At 47.0% G+C, this 17,110-nt stretch overlaps 1 protein-coding gene across 1 annotated transcript in view; it reads left to right on the plus strand.

Annotated features, from left to right (window-relative positions):
• Positions 1-17,110, plus strand: part of MYH11 (myosin heavy chain 11) — a 140,427-nt gene that overhangs the window by 20,334 nt on the left and 102,983 nt on the right. Inside the window, 1 exon segment of the mRNA XM_021086165.1 lies at positions 10,033-10,189. Within this exon segment, the coding sequence (XP_020941824.1) occupies positions 10,033-10,189 (157 nt within the window).

Here is a 17,110-nt window from a genome sequence, read left to right on the forward strand (position 1 = left end):
TTCAGTGAAGTAGTTCCCTGCTCTCCCTCTATCTTGGAAATAAAGAAGTGCTCTTAACCCCCTTGGGGAATTACGTCTAGTCACTTGTGATGGAGCATGATGGAGGATAATGTGAGAAAAAGAATGTGTGTGTGTGTGTGTGTGTGTATACACACACACATATATATGTGTATGACTAGGTCACTTTGCTGTACAGCAGATATTGACAGAATATTGTAAATCAACTATAATTTAAAAATTAAAATTAAGAAAAAAAACCTTGGGAAGGCTGGTCCATCCTGGCAGCCAAATAGATAGGAGACATGAGGCTCTTGATTATGTTCAGTGGGGGGCTTCCCTGCCATGAGTGGAAATGTCTAGATTGGACCCAAACTCCTTGGTCAAACTTGGTTGACTGTGCAGAGCAGAATGGACCAGAACTGTACTGTCCCATACGGTAGCTCCCACCACACGTGGCTAACCAAATTTAGATGGGAACTAATGAAAAATCAGTCCTTAAGAGTTCATTGTTTCAGTCGTACTGGCTGCATGTCAGGTGCCCAACAGCCACCTGTGGCTGTGTTGTTGGACAGCACAGGTATAGAACAGTTTCATCATGGCAGAAAGTTCTGTTGGACATCCTGGACTGGATGACGTGGGGAGATGTGACCTGGGGGCGGGGGGTATAGGTTCTTTGTGGGTGAACCAGTCCCCTGGGCTATAGAAGGACATAGTAGCCCCATCAGACCAGACGGGTGGGCAGAGGGTCTTCCAGCCCAGCCTTTGTCTGCCTTGCCTCTCAGAAAGGATCCCTTAATCCCTTGGGTGAGTTACCTAATTTCTTTGAAATTTTGTTTCCTTTTCTGTAAAATGAACACAAGAATAGTATCAGCCTCATAGAGTGAGTTACTCTGAATAGAAAGCACATGCCATGCTTCCTAGCACATTGTAGGCGCTCGACAGGCTAGGTGGGTTTTTTTTTTTTTTTAATTAGTTGCTGTGATGGTCATTTTTGTTATTATTACCAGACCAAAGTTCTTGAATTCTTTACAATCTTGTGGAAACAGTCACCTCCATCTTTAGGCCCTGCTGGTCCTGCCCTTTATATTTTGCCCCATGAAAATGACAAAACCCCTTTGTCATCTCTAAAAACGGCCTGCAGATTTTTTTCCTAAATAGGAAAATAAAGCACATTCATTCCAGAAGATTTGGAAAATGCAGGAAAGCACAGCAAACACAAAAACCAGTCCTTCCTCAGAGATAACAGCTAATAAGATATGGGTGTGTTCTCGGTGTTTCTTTGGGAGAATGGTGTGTGCTTACACATTTGAAAGCCTGTGCACGCAGGTTAGGGACCTGCTCTTCTTTCCATGTACAGGTCAGTGCTGAGTATCCCTACTGATCAGTCACAACCCCAAAATGCTCCTTTATGAGCTTTGTGATTTAGCCCCTTGATGTACCGTAATGAATTATTCATTTTCCTTATAGATAGTTCAAAGAGGGTAATGGTGGCTTTGTATAAGAGCCCAGGGGGAGAGAAGCAACTCATAATTCTATAAATGCCTCCTCTTTATCTCATTTAATCAACACAGCATCCACTGAATGATGTATACTTGTTCTGTTCCACAGACGAGCAAGCTGAGGCTTAGCGTAGGCAAGGCCATCCTTTGCTCCCTAACTAAGCAGGGCAAGTCCCTTTTGTCCACCCTCCTCCCTGTATGGAAGCCTTATCAACCTGGGACCATTGGTCCAGAGTGGATGTTTCCAAGGACACCAGTCTGCAGGGTGTCAGAGGGGAGTTAGGCTCCTGTAGGTCTCCCATCCAAGATAAGTCATCTCCCTCCAGGGAGGTCAAGGACAGACCTGAATGTGAATCTTGCCGTGTGTCCCCTGACACTGTGGTTTGAGCCCAAAATAGAAGTCAGGAAAAATGAGGGGCTTAGGGAGCTCCCAAGACCCAGACTGCCTTCTGACAGCAGATTAAAAACCTAACCAAATCTTCAAATTCCTGCTATGCTTTTCTGGGCAGATTAAATGAAAAGCCTTTCAGTCTTATGACCATGTGCCCACTCCTGTCTCATTCTTTTCTGGTCAATTTAATCACTTAAATAGAAACCATGGTCCATGATGGAGGAGAGAAAGGAGGACAGGGTGGGGTGGGGGGCATGGCAAGTTGTTCACCCAGCGCGTGATAGCCGAAGGTGCGGCCCTTGTTACAGGTGGGCGGCGGGTGAAGCCCAGGCTGCCGGTTGTGCCCAACTTTGCTCTTGGTAAAGAAGAGAGCTTTGTAGGAGTTCCCATTGTGGCTCAGTGATAGTGAAACTGACTAGTATCCATTAGGATGTGGGTTCGATCCCTGGCCTTGCCCAGTGGGTTTGGGATCTGGTGTTGCCATAGCTGTGGTGTAGATCACAACTGCATCTGGGATCTGATCCCTGGCCAGGGAAGTTCACGTGCTGCTGGGCGGCCAAAAAAAAGACAATACTGGTGAAAGCAAAGTTCATGTCCCACTCTGCACACGAGGTAACCAAGGCCAGGAGGTGACGTGACTTTGCCTACAACAGGACTGGGTCAGATTTCAGGCCTGTCCGTCTGCGAAGTCCTCTTGGTCCCCCTACTTTCCTCTCCATGAGATGCTGGGAAACACAGGGCCCAGGCTTCGCCCCAAGGCTGTTTGATAATTACAGGGAGGAAGGTAAGCCCCACTCGAGCTGGATGCAGCTGTATGACAGAGCTTCTAAAATGATGAATGGAGGGAGAAAATACGCTTTATACACCATCCACTGTAATAACTCGGCTTTAAAACAGAAGGAAATCTTACCATTTGCAAGGACATTATGCTGAGTGAAATAAGCCGGTCACAGAGGGACAAATCCCGCAGGATCCCACTTACAGGAGACATCTGGAAGAGGCGAATTTAGGGAGTTCCCTGGGGGCCTAATGTTTGAGGATCTGGCATTGTCACTGCTGTGTCGTGGGTTTGCTCCCTGGCCTGGGAATTTCTATGTGCTGTGGGCATGGCCAAAAATAGTAGGCTTATTCAGAGATTCAGAGAGTGAAGTGGTGGGTGCTGGGGGGGGCAACGAAGCGTTTCTGGTTAAAGGTATAAAGCCTCAGTTCAGCAGGAGGAGTACATTCCAGGCCTCTCTGTAAGCCTGCAGTTAACAAGTCTATATTGATTACTTACAGACTGTGAAGGGGGTAGGTCTCACGTCAAGTGTTGTTACCAAAGGAAGTTTTTTTTGAAATATAGGGTTCTAAACTCAGCGCCTGTGAGTGGGTGCTAGGGATTTTGTCAGCTTCCTGAAATGTAAGAAAGGCTGTTTGCATGTACATTCTTTTCTGAGTAGAGGGTCTTGGCTTTCATTAGACTCAGAAGAGCCCTGTTTACCCCACGATAATAATGAGGGTGGCTGCTATTTATTTAAAATTTACTCTCGGAGGGAGTTCCCGTTGTGGCTCAGCAGTTAATGAATCCGACTAGCATCCATCAGGATGTGGGTTCCAATCCCTGGCCTTGCTCAGTGGATTAAGGATCTGGCATTGCCATGAGCTGTGGTTAGGGTTAGGGTTGGGTTAGGGTTAGGCTTGGATCCTGCATTGCTCTGGCTGTGGTGTGGGCCGGTGGCTACAACTCTGATTTGACCCCTAGCCTGGGAACTTCCATGTGCCACGGGTGCGGCCCTAAAAAGACAAAAAATTTTTAAAAATTAAAAAATAAAAATAAAATTTACTCTTGGAGTTCACGTTGTAGCTTAGCGGTTTGCGAACCTGACTTGTATCTGTGAAGGATGCAAGTTCGATCTCTGGCCTCATGCAGTGGGTTGAGGAACTGGAGTTGCCGCAAGCTATAGTGTAGGTCACAGATGGGGTTCAGATGTGGTGTTGCTGTGGCTGTGGCATAGGCTGGCAGCTGAAGCTCTGATTTGACCCCTAGCCTGGGAATTTCCATATGTTGCAGGTGCAACCCTAAAGAAAGAAAAAATAAATTAAAAATTTTTTTAAATTAAATTTATTCTGTTACAGGTTTATATTAACATATTGTTATTGCTACTACTATTGTTTTCTTTTCAAAGTTACTTATTGAAGTATAACTGACTATTACTTTCTTTATGTAAGGGAGCTTTACTATTATTTAGCCTCATTTTTTGCAGGTAAAGAAACTGGGGCTTAGAAAATTAAATAAGTTAATGAGAAATAACTTATTTCAAACCCAGGATGGCTGGCCCCAGGACTAGAGCCTTTTAAAATTGCTCTCTCATTTAATCCTTCCAATGTCCCTATGAAAGGCTAGTACCTCATTTTAGAGAGTAAGACACTGAGGCTCAGATGGCATCAGTCCTATCCGTTGCTGGAAGTGGGCAGAACTGGTATTCAAACGTGGTCTGTCTGCCTTCAGGGCATAGGTAACTACCCATGACAGCAAAGGCCCTAAGGTACCAGGCTTGGAGCCGGATGTGATGGATGTGGGCTGGGGCAGGTGGGGGTGGTGCCACAGGTACCCTTAGCTTTGGGTTGGACACGCTTTAAGGGCGCAGAAGGAAAGAAGCTGATTTTTGTATGGTTTCTTGAGCACCTACGAGGTGCTAAGCCTGAGATTGCAAAGCTCTTGGCCCAGAGCGAGTGATTTTTTAAAATTAGGTTAATATGATATATCCCCCCGCACACACTAAATAACAGATAGAAAATTTAATTTTCTGGCATGGCTTGCAAAAGGCAAGGACCCAGCACCCCTGAACCAGGTTGTCCAGCCCCAGTCCCTGTGGGATGGGCAGTGCAGACTCTGATGTCCCACAGGCCCCACCACGTCCTCTCATCCTCCAGACCCTGGGACTCTGTGTTGTGGACCATTGATCACTGCAGCTAGTTTCTCCCCCTCACCCTCGGCCCACTCCATTCATGTCTTACTTGTATGGTCCTTGTAGACAGTGGGACCTTCCACCCCGTGCCATGGCCCTGGGGCTGGGAACACAATCCAGGACAAAGGAGGACAGACCTTCCTATTCCCTGGCTCTCCAAGTCCAAATTCCCTACCCATGAACTTAAAAAACCCATTTTCCTGGATCACTGGTTTCACCATGCTGGGAAGCCTGGGGATAAGGAGAGGCCCTTCTTTCAAATTCCAGCAGGTGATGCTGTTTTCATTATAGACCCCTGGCCCGGGGAACCTTCGCCTTCTCCAGAAGGAGTGTCTGTCCAGGGATGCTAGGGGCAGGCTGGCAGCAGAGGCTTCCTGGCTGTCAGCGATTCCTGGAGGGTAGAAAAAATTACAACTGCATTGGGCCTGGAGGGGTGGAAAGAAAACACAACTGGTGGCTCCCCTTTGACTGTGAACTATTTAAATCTTTCAAGTTCTTATTGCTTCAAAGAACTTCCCTGATAAACAAGGCTATCCATGCAAAGCCTACAAGACACTATTTAAAACTAAGTATTTATCATGCCTTGTGGCCTTTTCCTGTGTCTGTTTATAACCATCTAGTTAGACTTATGACATTTTTTTTGAATAAACAACACATGCTTTATATAAAATAGCATACAAGGATGTTTAGAACTTTCTCTTTCATCCCCATTCTTCATCTTAGGATTCCCCTCCTTACAGAAGCCATGATCACCAGTTCCTTATGGAATATTTTATACATATACATATGTACATAATTTTTAAAGGACAGCATGTCATAATTATTGCGTTGGTCTCCATTGACGAATATTTATGTTGTTTCTCGTCTTTTTTGCCGTTAAAATCAAGGCTGCAGCAGATCACGTTCTTGGTAGCCTGCGTCTGTTTCTAGGACACGTTCAGAAAGACATGACATTGCATCTTGGTAAAGACAGTATGGTTATCCATAGTTTCATCGATGACGAAGGAAGGCCTAAGACGTTTGGGCCCTTGCTCAAGCTGCACAGGCAATGAGGGCAGGGCTGAGGTTCGACCTGGGCCCTGGTGACTTAACGCCTGCCTCCATCCCGTCCACCTTCCCCCACTGTTCCTCATTTCTGCCCAAAGCCTTGGGAGCTCAGGGCTCCACGGCTGACCATATAAAGTGCTGGGGAAAAACTGGAGTCGCTTCCTAATACGGTCACAATAGGGAAACCCTAGGCCGGCAGCTGGGACCTGCCGGTGGCACGGGGCCCTGAGATGCGGGCTAGAATGTGGGAGGCAGCGATGCTGAAATCTCTGAACTTGACCCCCTGGAGAGGGGTTCATGGGGGTGGTGAGGGGGCTCAGGAACACAGCCAAGTGCAGGTGGACTGGGTCGGATGAGGTCAGGCGGGATGGAGTGATGGAGAGTGAACCTTCAGATTTGGAAGCCCAGCTTCTGCGTGCGGTGGGCTGCTGCCTACTGAGTCTTTCCTTCTGGGCCGTTGTGCCATGCAAAGATATGCTGAACTGGATAGAGATTCAGATCTGCCTCGAAACATGGATTAAGTGCTTGCTGTGTGCATAGCCCAGGAGGTGTCTTAGCAAACAGGAGGAAATATTTTTCCTTCAAAAGCTGGTCAGGCAGTTGGGAGATCCAAGCCTGCCTTCCTCCCTTAATTTTATTTAGCAAATATTTATTGCGTATCTACCATGTCCTAGCCCTGTACTGGGTGCTGAAGATGCAGTGGTGTGCAGCTTGCAGTCCAAGAGGTGATATTTAGGCTGACCCCTGGAAAAGCAGATGGAAGTGGCTCTGAGAATGCCAGTGGGGGAGAGGGAACAGCTCATGGGCAGTTTCCAGGGTGGCAAAAGGTTTTCATCATCATGAAACACAGGGAGCATGGGACAGTCACTGATGTTTCGTGAGCCCCTGTTACAACCCAGGCAGTGTAGCTAAATGCTTCACAAGAGCTATCTCACAGCACACCAGTGAAGGAGCTGCTATTACACCTGCCCATTTTGCAGATGAAGATAACTGAGGCTCAGAGAGGCTAAGAGACTTGCCCAGGGTCCCACAGCCAAGAAGTAGCTGAATGAGAGTTCAAAGAGGTCCCTGGTATTCCCTTCTACACCCCTAACCGCTGCCCTTTACCACCCCCAGGATGCCTTGGGGGGGTGGTTTGGGCTGTAAATGACACACCCTACAAAGGACATGGCAGTGGCAGGGGGCACAGCCTGGGAGGAGCTGGAGGTGGAGTTGAGACCTGAAGATCTGAGTCCTTACTCGATGGAGGCCCGGAGCTGGGGACCAGGACACAGATGATCAGGACACACAGGCCCTGCGCTGGGCCAGCTTTGCCACCTGGTCAGCAAATGTCTCCTGAGCACCTTCTCTGTGTAACCCAGTGCAAGGCCCCGGGTCACAGAAATGAAGGCGGCATTGCCCCTGTTCCAGGGAAGCTTTGTAATTAACTGACCCCTCGGGCATTCATTTAGCAGGCATTTAGTGAGCACCCGCTGTATACCTGAGCTGGTTAACACCTTCCTACCTGTGAAGTCTTTTTTGTTGTTGTTGTTGTTGTTGTTGTTGTTGTTGTTATTGTTGCTATTTCTTGGGCCGCTCCCGCGGCATATGGAGGTTCCCAGGCTAGGGGCTGAATCAGAGCTGTAGCCACCGGCCTACGCCAGAGCCACAGCAACGCGGGATCTGAGCCGCGTCTGCAACCTACACCACAGCTCACGGCAACGCCGGATCATTAACCCACTGAGCAAGGGCAGGGATCGAACCCGCAACCTCATGGTTCTTAGTCGGATTCGTTAACCACTGCGCCACGACGGGAACTCCCTACCTGTGAAGTCTTAATGCTGGAAGTGCCTTCCCCCTGAAATTTCTGGCCACATGGGTTAACACCCTCTCTCCCTTTCTCCCCAAATGCTTGTTCTTATCATGTTATTTGTAAATGTCCACGTCTTCCTTCTGACCTGTGGGCTTTTTGAGGGCAGGGACGATTATCGATTGATTTGTCTCCAGCATCTACCACAGACCTGGTATACAGTAGGTGCTCAATAAATGTCAGGTGGACATTTAGACAGGCCTTAGATTGACCTCATTCCTGCCCCTTTTGGGAAATGGTGGGGGGGGGGATCCTGGGAGAGAACCCCCTCCCTCCCCCACTAGTCCTGTACCTTTTAAAGAATATCATTCTCTCCTTATGCCCAGCCTGTCATCATTGTCCCCTAGCAGGTGGAGCCCTAGGGGAGCCTCCCTCTCCCCAACCAGCTGCCATTGAGACTAAAAGCCTTTTCAGGCAGGATCTTGTGTGTTTTTTCCTTTACTATAATCCCCGGGCCTCACCGTGTCTAGGACACACGTCGAATGAATGGATGAGTAAATGAATGAACAAATGGTTGGTCGTTTCTGTAAGACGAGTGTGGGTCCACAGCCTAATGGACAGTGCTCACAACTTGGAGTGGGCTAAGCTGGGCTCAGGGCTGCCAGGATCTTTTTTTTTTTTTTTTTTTTTTTTTGTATGTTTAGGGCCACACCCATGGCATATGGAGGTTTCCAGGCTAGGGGTCAAATTGGAGCTGTAGCTCTTAAGTTCCAGAACATTTTTCTTTTTTTGTCTTTTTAGGGCTATACCTGTGGCATATGGAAGTTTCCAGGCTAGGGGTCAAATCGGACAGCCGCAGCAACACGGGATCCGAGCTGTATCTGTGACCTATACCACCGCTCACAGCTATGCCTGGATCCTTAACCTACTGAGCAAGACCAGGAATCAAATCCGCGGCCTCATGGATACTAGTCAGGTTCATTACTGCTGAGCCACAATGGGAACTCCGAGTTCCAGGACATTTTTATAAGCTCCAAAAAGAAACCTGTCCCAACCAGCAGTCCCGTCCCATTCTCTCATCTCTCCAGTCTCTGGAAACCAAAGACCAGGTTTCTGTCTCTGTGGATTTGTCTGTTCTGGACATTTCATACATATGGAGCCGCAGGATACGTGACCTTCTGTGTCAGACTTTTCGCTTAGCATGTTTTCCAGGGTCATCCCTGTTGCAACGTGTCAATATCACTCCGATTTAAGGACAGCCATGTTCATGCCCATTTTACAGATGAGGGAGCGTGTACTTAGTTCATGGTCCAGAGAGGATGAGCCCTGGGGAAAGCAGTCATGATCTTAGTTCCAAATTCCCCAGCCGCTATGTGATCTGGGCACAACCTCCCTGAGCCTCAGTTTCCTCACCTGTCAAGTGGGCAGCGGGGAAATCACAGTATTCCTGTTCCAGGGCAGATGTGACGATTTAAATAAGAAGATACCTTGTGAAGTGCTGAGCTCCCTGGCTGGCGCATAGTAGGTGCTCAAAAAATGGCAGATGTTATTTAAGCCCCTGAGGCTCAAGGAGGTGAAGCCACAGGGGGTGAGCGTGGTGCTGGGATGTGAACCCAGAACTGTTTAAAACTGCACAGTTATGGGAGTTCCCACTGTGGCACAGTGAGCTAAGGATCCAGCTCATCTCTGTGGCAGCACCCGTTCAATCCCCCTCTGGGTACAGTGGTTAAGGATCCAGCATTGCTGCAGTTGTGGTGTAGGTCGTAGCTGTGGTTCAGATGTGATCCCTGGCCTGGGAACTTCCACTTGCTCTGGGTGCAGCCAAAAAGGAAAAAAAATTAATAAAATGAAAAATAAAACCACTGTATGTATAACTGAATCACTTTGCTGTATGTTTGAAATTAATACAACATTGTAAATTAACGATACTTCAATTTTAAAAAGGAAAGAATCCCACAGTTATAAAATATAACACAGATGCCCTAAAAATCTAATCTTGCCTCTCGCTCCTCTGGCCCCCTACCTGAAGTCACTGATGCTAGGGCGCTGAGTCTTAGCTTCCCCAGCTCTAAAATGAGAACATGAGGGAGTTCCCTGGTGGCCCCGGGGTTAAGGATCTGGCATTGTTACTGCTGTGGCACGGGTTCCATCCCTGGCCTGGGAACTTCTGCCTGGCACCGGCATGGCCCGGGAGCAGGGGGGGAGAACATGAGTGCATCTGTCTAAGGGTGCCACTGTGAGGATCAAGTGAGAAAGTGCACACAGTGGCGCTCAGACAATGCAGGCGGTGGTGGGCCGGAGGTCTGAGGTCTCCTCTCTGCGGGGGCCCCGGAAGTAAGCTGGCTTCTCTGTTTGCAGACGTACTCGGGCCTCTTCTGCGTGGTGGTGAACCCCTACAAGCAGCTGCCCATCTACTCGGAGAAGATTATTGACATGTACAAGGGCAAGAAGCGGCACGAGATGCCGCCCCACATCTACGCCATCGCCGACACGGCCTACCGGAGCATGCTGCAAGGTGAGCCGCTGCCGCCGGGGAGCCCGCCCGGGCTGCTTCGGGTCACTCCTCGGAATGCTGGCTTGGCCCGGGCCCCTCCTGTCCCGCCTGCCTGCCGTTCTCGCCAAGAATGCGGAGTTTGGCAGGCGGCACTGGGGGACAGGAGGGCTGTGACTGAAAAAGGGAAAAAGCAAGCAGAGCATCTGTGTTTGCGGCCCGGGAGGGCGAGGGAGGGCAGATAGCTGGGCAAATACGGGCATGCGCTTGCTCCAGAGCTCGCAGTCCCCCCGTTGGCAGAGGCTGGGGGCTGGAGGCTGTCTGGAAAATGAGTGGGTGCTCTCACCTTGGAAGGAAAGAGGGTGGGGAACGACCCGGGGCTGAGCCAGCCAGATCTGCATTTGCAAGCACCTGCCGCTCACACACTGTGAGAGTCTGTGCAAAAAAAAAAAAAAAAAAAAAAAAAAGTCTTTTCCTCTCCTGCCTCAGTTTCCTTATCTGTGAAAAGGGAGTGATGGGATCCAGCTCGCAGCTGGTGGTGAAGGTCCACCCTAAAGACCTTTCTTTGCATAGCACCTCTGTGTTTATGTATTATCATTATTACTATCATTAGTAACTTTGAGGAGTTCCCTTCATGGCTCAGCGGTTAACAAACCCAACTAGGATCCATGAGGATGCGGGTTTGATCCCTGGCCTCACTCAGTGGGTTAAGGATCCAGCATTGCCTTGACCTGTGGTGTAGGTTACAGACACAGCTCAGATCCCGAGTTGCCTGTGGCTGGGGTGTAGGCCGGCAGCTACAGCTCCAATTCAACCCCTAGCCTGGGAACTTCCGTATGGCTCAGGTGTGACCCGAAAAAGACAAAAAATTCTTGGGGCGGGGGGGATTGTACACAAAAAGCCCAATTTCTGGCTCATTTTGAAAGCATTGGAACATCTGGCAACAGGTGATCCCACAAGTCAGCTGCCCCTTTAGAGATGTGAATTCTTCAGTTTTCCAGTCCTCACCTGACCTGAGGTGCTTGTTGGTGTTAACTGCTCGGCCCATGTGTTTGACTTTGCAACCTGTGGAACAGCAACTTTCAAGCATGGTGTGAGTTGGGAATTGAAAGGAGCCCCTTTCTGGAATCTCTTGACAGGGATTCCGGGGTGCTGAGGAGATATACCCCCTCAAGATAGAGGAATTCAGGTAGAAGTTTCCTGGATTAATGACAAAGTTAGCCAGATCCCACAGGTATGACTCAAGCTGGACCACTCTGGACATGAGACCACCATTGCCTTCAAAGACCAGAATATGGAGCCTTGCAAAGAGTATTGCAGAGATACAGTCTCAAGTTGTAAAGTGATGACTCTTGGAGTTAGTATGTGTCTCTGGAAAAAAAAAAATCCTTTGTGGTCTCCCTTGTTAGGAAACTGTAAAACGGTGGTTCATACACATCTTCGGAAAGCTGAACATCGTAAGGTTACAGTGTGCATCTCATTTGGAATGTTTTTGGTTGCAAGAAACATAGCGACCAATTAAAGTGGCTTAAGCAACAGGAGTTTATTATCTCACATAACAAGTGGTCTGGAGGTTGATGATTTCAGGCTCAGTTAATTCAGCAGCTCAAAAACATTTCTTTGGGATTTTCTTGGTTGTTTCCTCATAGTTACAAGATGGCAGCCATAGCTCCAGACATCACATCCTCATGTGATAATATCCAAAAGCATGAAGGAAATAGATGATTTTTCCCTATGGCTCTCTTTCTTTTTCCTTTTAATCAAAGAGGAAAACCTTTTCCAGAAGCTCCTCAACAGGCATCCCTTATGTCTGATTGGCTAAAACTTGATCATATGACAGCCTCTAAATTAGTCATTGACAAAGAAGACTAGAACATTTATGATTGGTTTGGACTACTCCTGGTTCTCTCCTGGAGCTGAGGGACCTCCAGCTAAACACATTTTATCTGAAAACCAGAATGAAAGAAAGTTCTGATAGTAAAGGGAAGGGGAGGGTGACAGGTAAGCCCTGCCATAGTGCTCTGAAAATATATTGTGTAACTTAAAAAAAAAAAACAAAACCTATAATCTTATATAGTCATTCTAGAAAAATTAAAACATATATTTAAGCAAAAGAGAATGTACCAGGATTTCCCAGGTGGCCTAGTGGTTAAGGATTTGTCGTTGTCACGGCTGTGGCTCAGATTCGATCCCTGGTCCAGGAACCTCTGCATGCTGTGATGCCGTCAGAGAAAGAGAATGTACTGGCACCCATAATTCTCTCACCCAGAGATCATCACCATTAACATTTTGGTAGCACGCTTTCATGTGCTAACGGAGCTGGGTGGCATAAAATGAAGGAAGTGCTTTGTTTTCTTTTTTCATTTTAGGGCTGCACCTGTGGCACATGGACGTTCTCAGGGGAGGGGTAGAATCGGAGCTGCAGCTGCCAGCAAAGGAGGTTTTGATTATCTGCAAATAATTGGTTCAAAAAAAAATCACTTGAAACAGGCACTGTACATAGTAAGTCACTGTACACAGACACAGTAAGGGGGAAAGAGTTTGATGGGTTTGAAATGCAAAGGATGAACTGATGTATTTTCCATGTAATAGGAACCTGGTGGTAATTGCATCTAGATGCTGATTCTTAGATTGAGTATAAAATTAATTCAGGGTTAGGTTTTTTTTTACCTTAACGTTTTTGGCGGGACAGAACCATGTGAGAGCACAAGACACCATTCTTCCCGTGATGCTTGATCTCCATGCTGTGGGGTAAGAGGATAAATTTTGGCGGACTCAGTGGAGAAATCATCGCTTTTGCCAACAACTTCTTTACTTATTTGGTGTTTGGCACATTCTCTCAAAGCCCCTGCTGTGTTATCTTTCATGGGGTCTCCAATATTTGATTGTGAATTGACTTTCTTGTGACCTTTTGAAGGTCACTGACTTGTGATCCTTTGCACCTTCAAAGAAATTGGCCCTTTTGCAGAACTGCCACTTCATTTTGGGTTTGTCTCAAAACGATGGCTGCTGGAGTTCCCACTGTGGCTCAGCTGGTTAAGAACCTGACATAGTCTCTGTGAGGATTCAGGTTCGATCCCTGGCTTCACTCAGTGGGTTAAGGATCCAGCTTTACCTTGAGCTGTGGCATAGGGGGCAGAGGTGGCTCATGGTGTAGCTCTGATTGGACCCCTAGCCTGGGACCTTCCAAATGCTGCAGGGATAGCCCTAAAAAGAAAAAAAAAAGAAAGAAAGAAAAGCATCTTATATATGTATCTGTGTAAATGACACTGTGTTTACTTTTTAAATTTCCCAATTTGGGGGGTTTGTTTTTCAAGAGCCGATATATTCAGATTCAAAAGCGGAAAATTCTCCCTTTCAACCCTCATGCATTAGACGCCTCGTTTGCCTCCCCAGAGGCAGCCATGGTTTCTAGTGTATTAGCAGTATTTTCTGCACATGTATGCAGATGTGCATCTATTCCCCTCTCCCCAGGTTTTCCCCACAACTAGTAGCATTGCACATGCCCTGTTCTACATGCTGCTAGAGTGTTACAGGTGCCTAAAGGGACTCCTTATTCCTTTTTTGCCTTTCTAGTTTTTATTTTTATTGATGGAATACGTGAAGACGGTTTAGAGTCAACTCCCCAAAGCTTGTTAAGAAAACTAGCCCTCCTTTGCTCTTTCTCTAATGTCCCCTTCTCCAGGGGTAACCATCGTCAATGGACATTTTTATAGGTACTTCTGTAATCTCCAAGAAATCTTGAGTATTTTCCTGCTGTCTTAATTTTTTCTCAGTTCTAGGCATTACCTATTGACTTTTCATCATGGAGTATGAGGACTGAACTCAATCACCCCATCTCCCCCTTACCTTACCCTACTGCCTCCTCCCAATACACCCACACACATACCCCATCGCACCGGCTCCCGGTATAGTTTTATTTTAACTTTGATAAGGTCTGTGTTCACAGCTTACATTATTATGACCGTGTAGATGCGAATCACAGCTGAGCTCCATGCTGTCTTGTGATTCCTTTTCCTGTACAGTTTATTCTTTCTCCTGGAGTTAGTAATTGCCTCCCCCCCACCCCCAATTAGGTTATGTACTTAATCACTAAATTGACCCCAGATTTTTCTTCTTCTAATCACCTTTCTGTATGTCTAGTCTTGTGTTCAAGACCCTATTGCTAGTGACCGGAGCCCTTTGACCTGCCGCAGCTACCTTCCATGACTGGTAGGCAACATTGGGAATCTTTTTTTTTTTTTATCATTCTTGGAGTTCCCTTCAGTGCTCTTGTGGTGGATTCCTTGTTTCCTAGTTTCCACGTTTTCTTCTTCCTTGATTTACTCCCTGTTTAAATGGAGCACTTTCTCTAGTAGTTTTTTAAGAAAGGATGTGAGGCAAATTGAGATTTTGCACATCTGAAAGTCTGGATGCGTCTCTAATATTTAAGGGATAGTTTAGCTGGGTTTAAATATTTAAGCAAGAAATTGTTTTCTGGGAGTTCCTGTTGTGGCTCAGTGGAAACAAATCAGACTGGTAACCATGAGGACGAGGGCTCAGTCCCTGGCCTCGCTCACTGGGCTAAGGATCCGATGTTGCCCTGAACGGTGGTGTAGGTTGCAGGCATGGCTTGGATCCTGCGTTGCCGTGGCTGTGGTGTAGGCCGGCGGCTGTAGCTCCGATTAGACCCCTAGCCTGGGAACCTCCATATGCCATGGGTGCGGCCCTAAAAAGACAAGAAGGAAGGAAGGAAGGGAAAGAAGAAAAAGAAAGAAAGGAGTGTTCTTTCAGAATTTCAAAAGCATTGTGTCATTGACTTTGAGATTCAATTTCATTTTTGAAGAGGATAAAAGCCAATCGCATTCTTGATCCTTTTTGTATGACCAGTTTTTTTATCCTCCTCCTTCTCTGGAGGCCATTTAAAAATATATCTATGTTCTTTATGCCCCTGTTCATGGTGATGGGCTCTGGCAGGGGTCTGTTTTCACCTGCTGTACTGGAGACTTAGTGGACATTCATACTCTCTAAACTATGTCCTTAAATTCTGGGAAATTTTTGTGAATTATGTCCTTAATAATTTCTTTCTTTTTCTGTTACACTGTTCTGTTTTGTTGTTTTGTTTTGTTTTGTTTTTTTTCTAGACATTTCCTTATCTCCATCATGGAATTCCTAGCTCGTTCCTATAATTTCCATCTCTTTCTCTCCTCTTTTTCTCCACGTCTTTTTTTTTTTTTTCTGCACAGTTACCTCAACTTCATCTTATAACCCTTCCATTGGGTTTTCAATTACTGCTATCATTTTTTTTAAATTTCCAAGAACTCTATTTGGTTTCCTGAGTATTTATTTCCTATAGGATTCTTTTGTCATGGATGTGATGTCCCCTGTCTTGGCAGGTAACCCTCCACGTGTTTCCTCCAAGAGGCATATTTTCCTATTTATTTGTTTTAATTTATGTTTGTCTTATTAGTGGCTTTCTTCTGATGCCTGGTGATCCTTGGCTGTCCATTCTCAGGGGATGCTTTGGGACATGGGTACCAAAAAGTTGATGGATGTTCCATGCTGGCAGGAGGAGCTTGCTGAAGATAAGCTTAGCTGGGGATGGGGAAACTGAGCTACTGGGGTGTAGGTCACAGAGGCAGCTTGGATTGGATCTCACAGTCATGTTGCTGTGACTGTGGTGTGGGCCAGTGGCTACAGCTCCAATTTGACCCCTAGCCTGGGAAGCTCCGTAAGCTCCATGAGCTACTCGGTTGGGGCACTTCTGATATATCTTTCAGTGCTTTTTTCTTGGGCAGATGAGATTCTTCAGAGAAGACATTTGACCTTCTGCCTGGAGGGCAAAGACCTGTCTACCATCATTTGGAGGGTCTAGGTGAGAAGAGGCTAAGGGTTTCAAACTGTAGGATAAAACTTGTATCAGGAGTTCCCCTGTGGTGTAGCGGATTAAGGATCTGGTGTTGTCACTGCTGTGATGTGGGTTCAGTCCCTGGCCCAGGAATTTCCACATGCTGTGGGCACAGCCAAAACAAAAACGAAAACAGAGTTCCCATCGTGGCTCAGTGGAAACCAATCTGACTAGCATCCCTGAGGACACAGATTCGATCCCTGGCCCCAGTCAGTGGGTTAAGGATCTGGCAGTGCCATGAGCTGTGGTGTAGGTCACAGAGGCAGCTTGGCTTGGATCTCACGTTGCTGTGACTGTGGTGTGGGCCAGTGGCTACAGCTCCAATTTGACCCCTAGCCTGGGAAGCTCCATAAGCTGCAGGTGCAGCCCTCAAAAAACCAAAAAAAACCAAAAGCCAAAACCCAAAAAACAAAACCCAAAACACTTGCATGTTACTTTCCTGTTTCCAGTGTGGTCCCTGGTATCCCCAAGACGGAGGTCCTCCTTTTCCCCTCTCCAGAGAATAAATCTACCCCCCTCCTGTGGGCTGTGGGAAGGGCAGTCACTTGGCTGCAGGCAATGTAGAAAGTAACCAATCCTTAGGTTTTATGTCTGCTGCTCCTGGAGCTGCCAATGACTGAGGACTCTGCAATGAAATCAGGTTGCTTCTCAGCTTTCCCCATCACCAGCTTTTTTTTTTTTCCCCTGTCCATGTCTGCTGCATGCACAAGTCCCTGAGCCAGGGATCAAACCAGGCCACAGCAGTGACAATGCCAGATCCTTAACCTGTGAGCTACTGGGGAATTCCCTCAACTGCTAGCTTAGACTTCTCTCCTAGTACTATCATCGCTGGTCCTGTTTGCTGGCTTCCTAGCTTGTGTTGCTGTTCACTCCTCTCCTGTTCATTTGAATGGTTTATGGTGTTTTTGAAAAATCCCTTTACTGTCATTTTAGTAAGGTTTGGGGAAGGAGGAGCCCTAAATGCATGTGTTCAACCCACTGTCTTTCGATGGCAATTCTCTTGCACCTTCCTTTCCAAAGAAATGATGACGGTGGATTTTTACTGCATGCTTCTTGTC

This window comes from Sus scrofa, chromosome 3 (genome assembly GCF_000003025.6).
Source record: "Sus scrofa isolate TJ Tabasco breed Duroc chromosome 3, Sscrofa11.1, whole genome shotgun sequence".
Taxonomy (NCBI): domain Eukaryota; kingdom Metazoa; phylum Chordata; class Mammalia; order Artiodactyla; family Suidae; genus Sus; species Sus scrofa.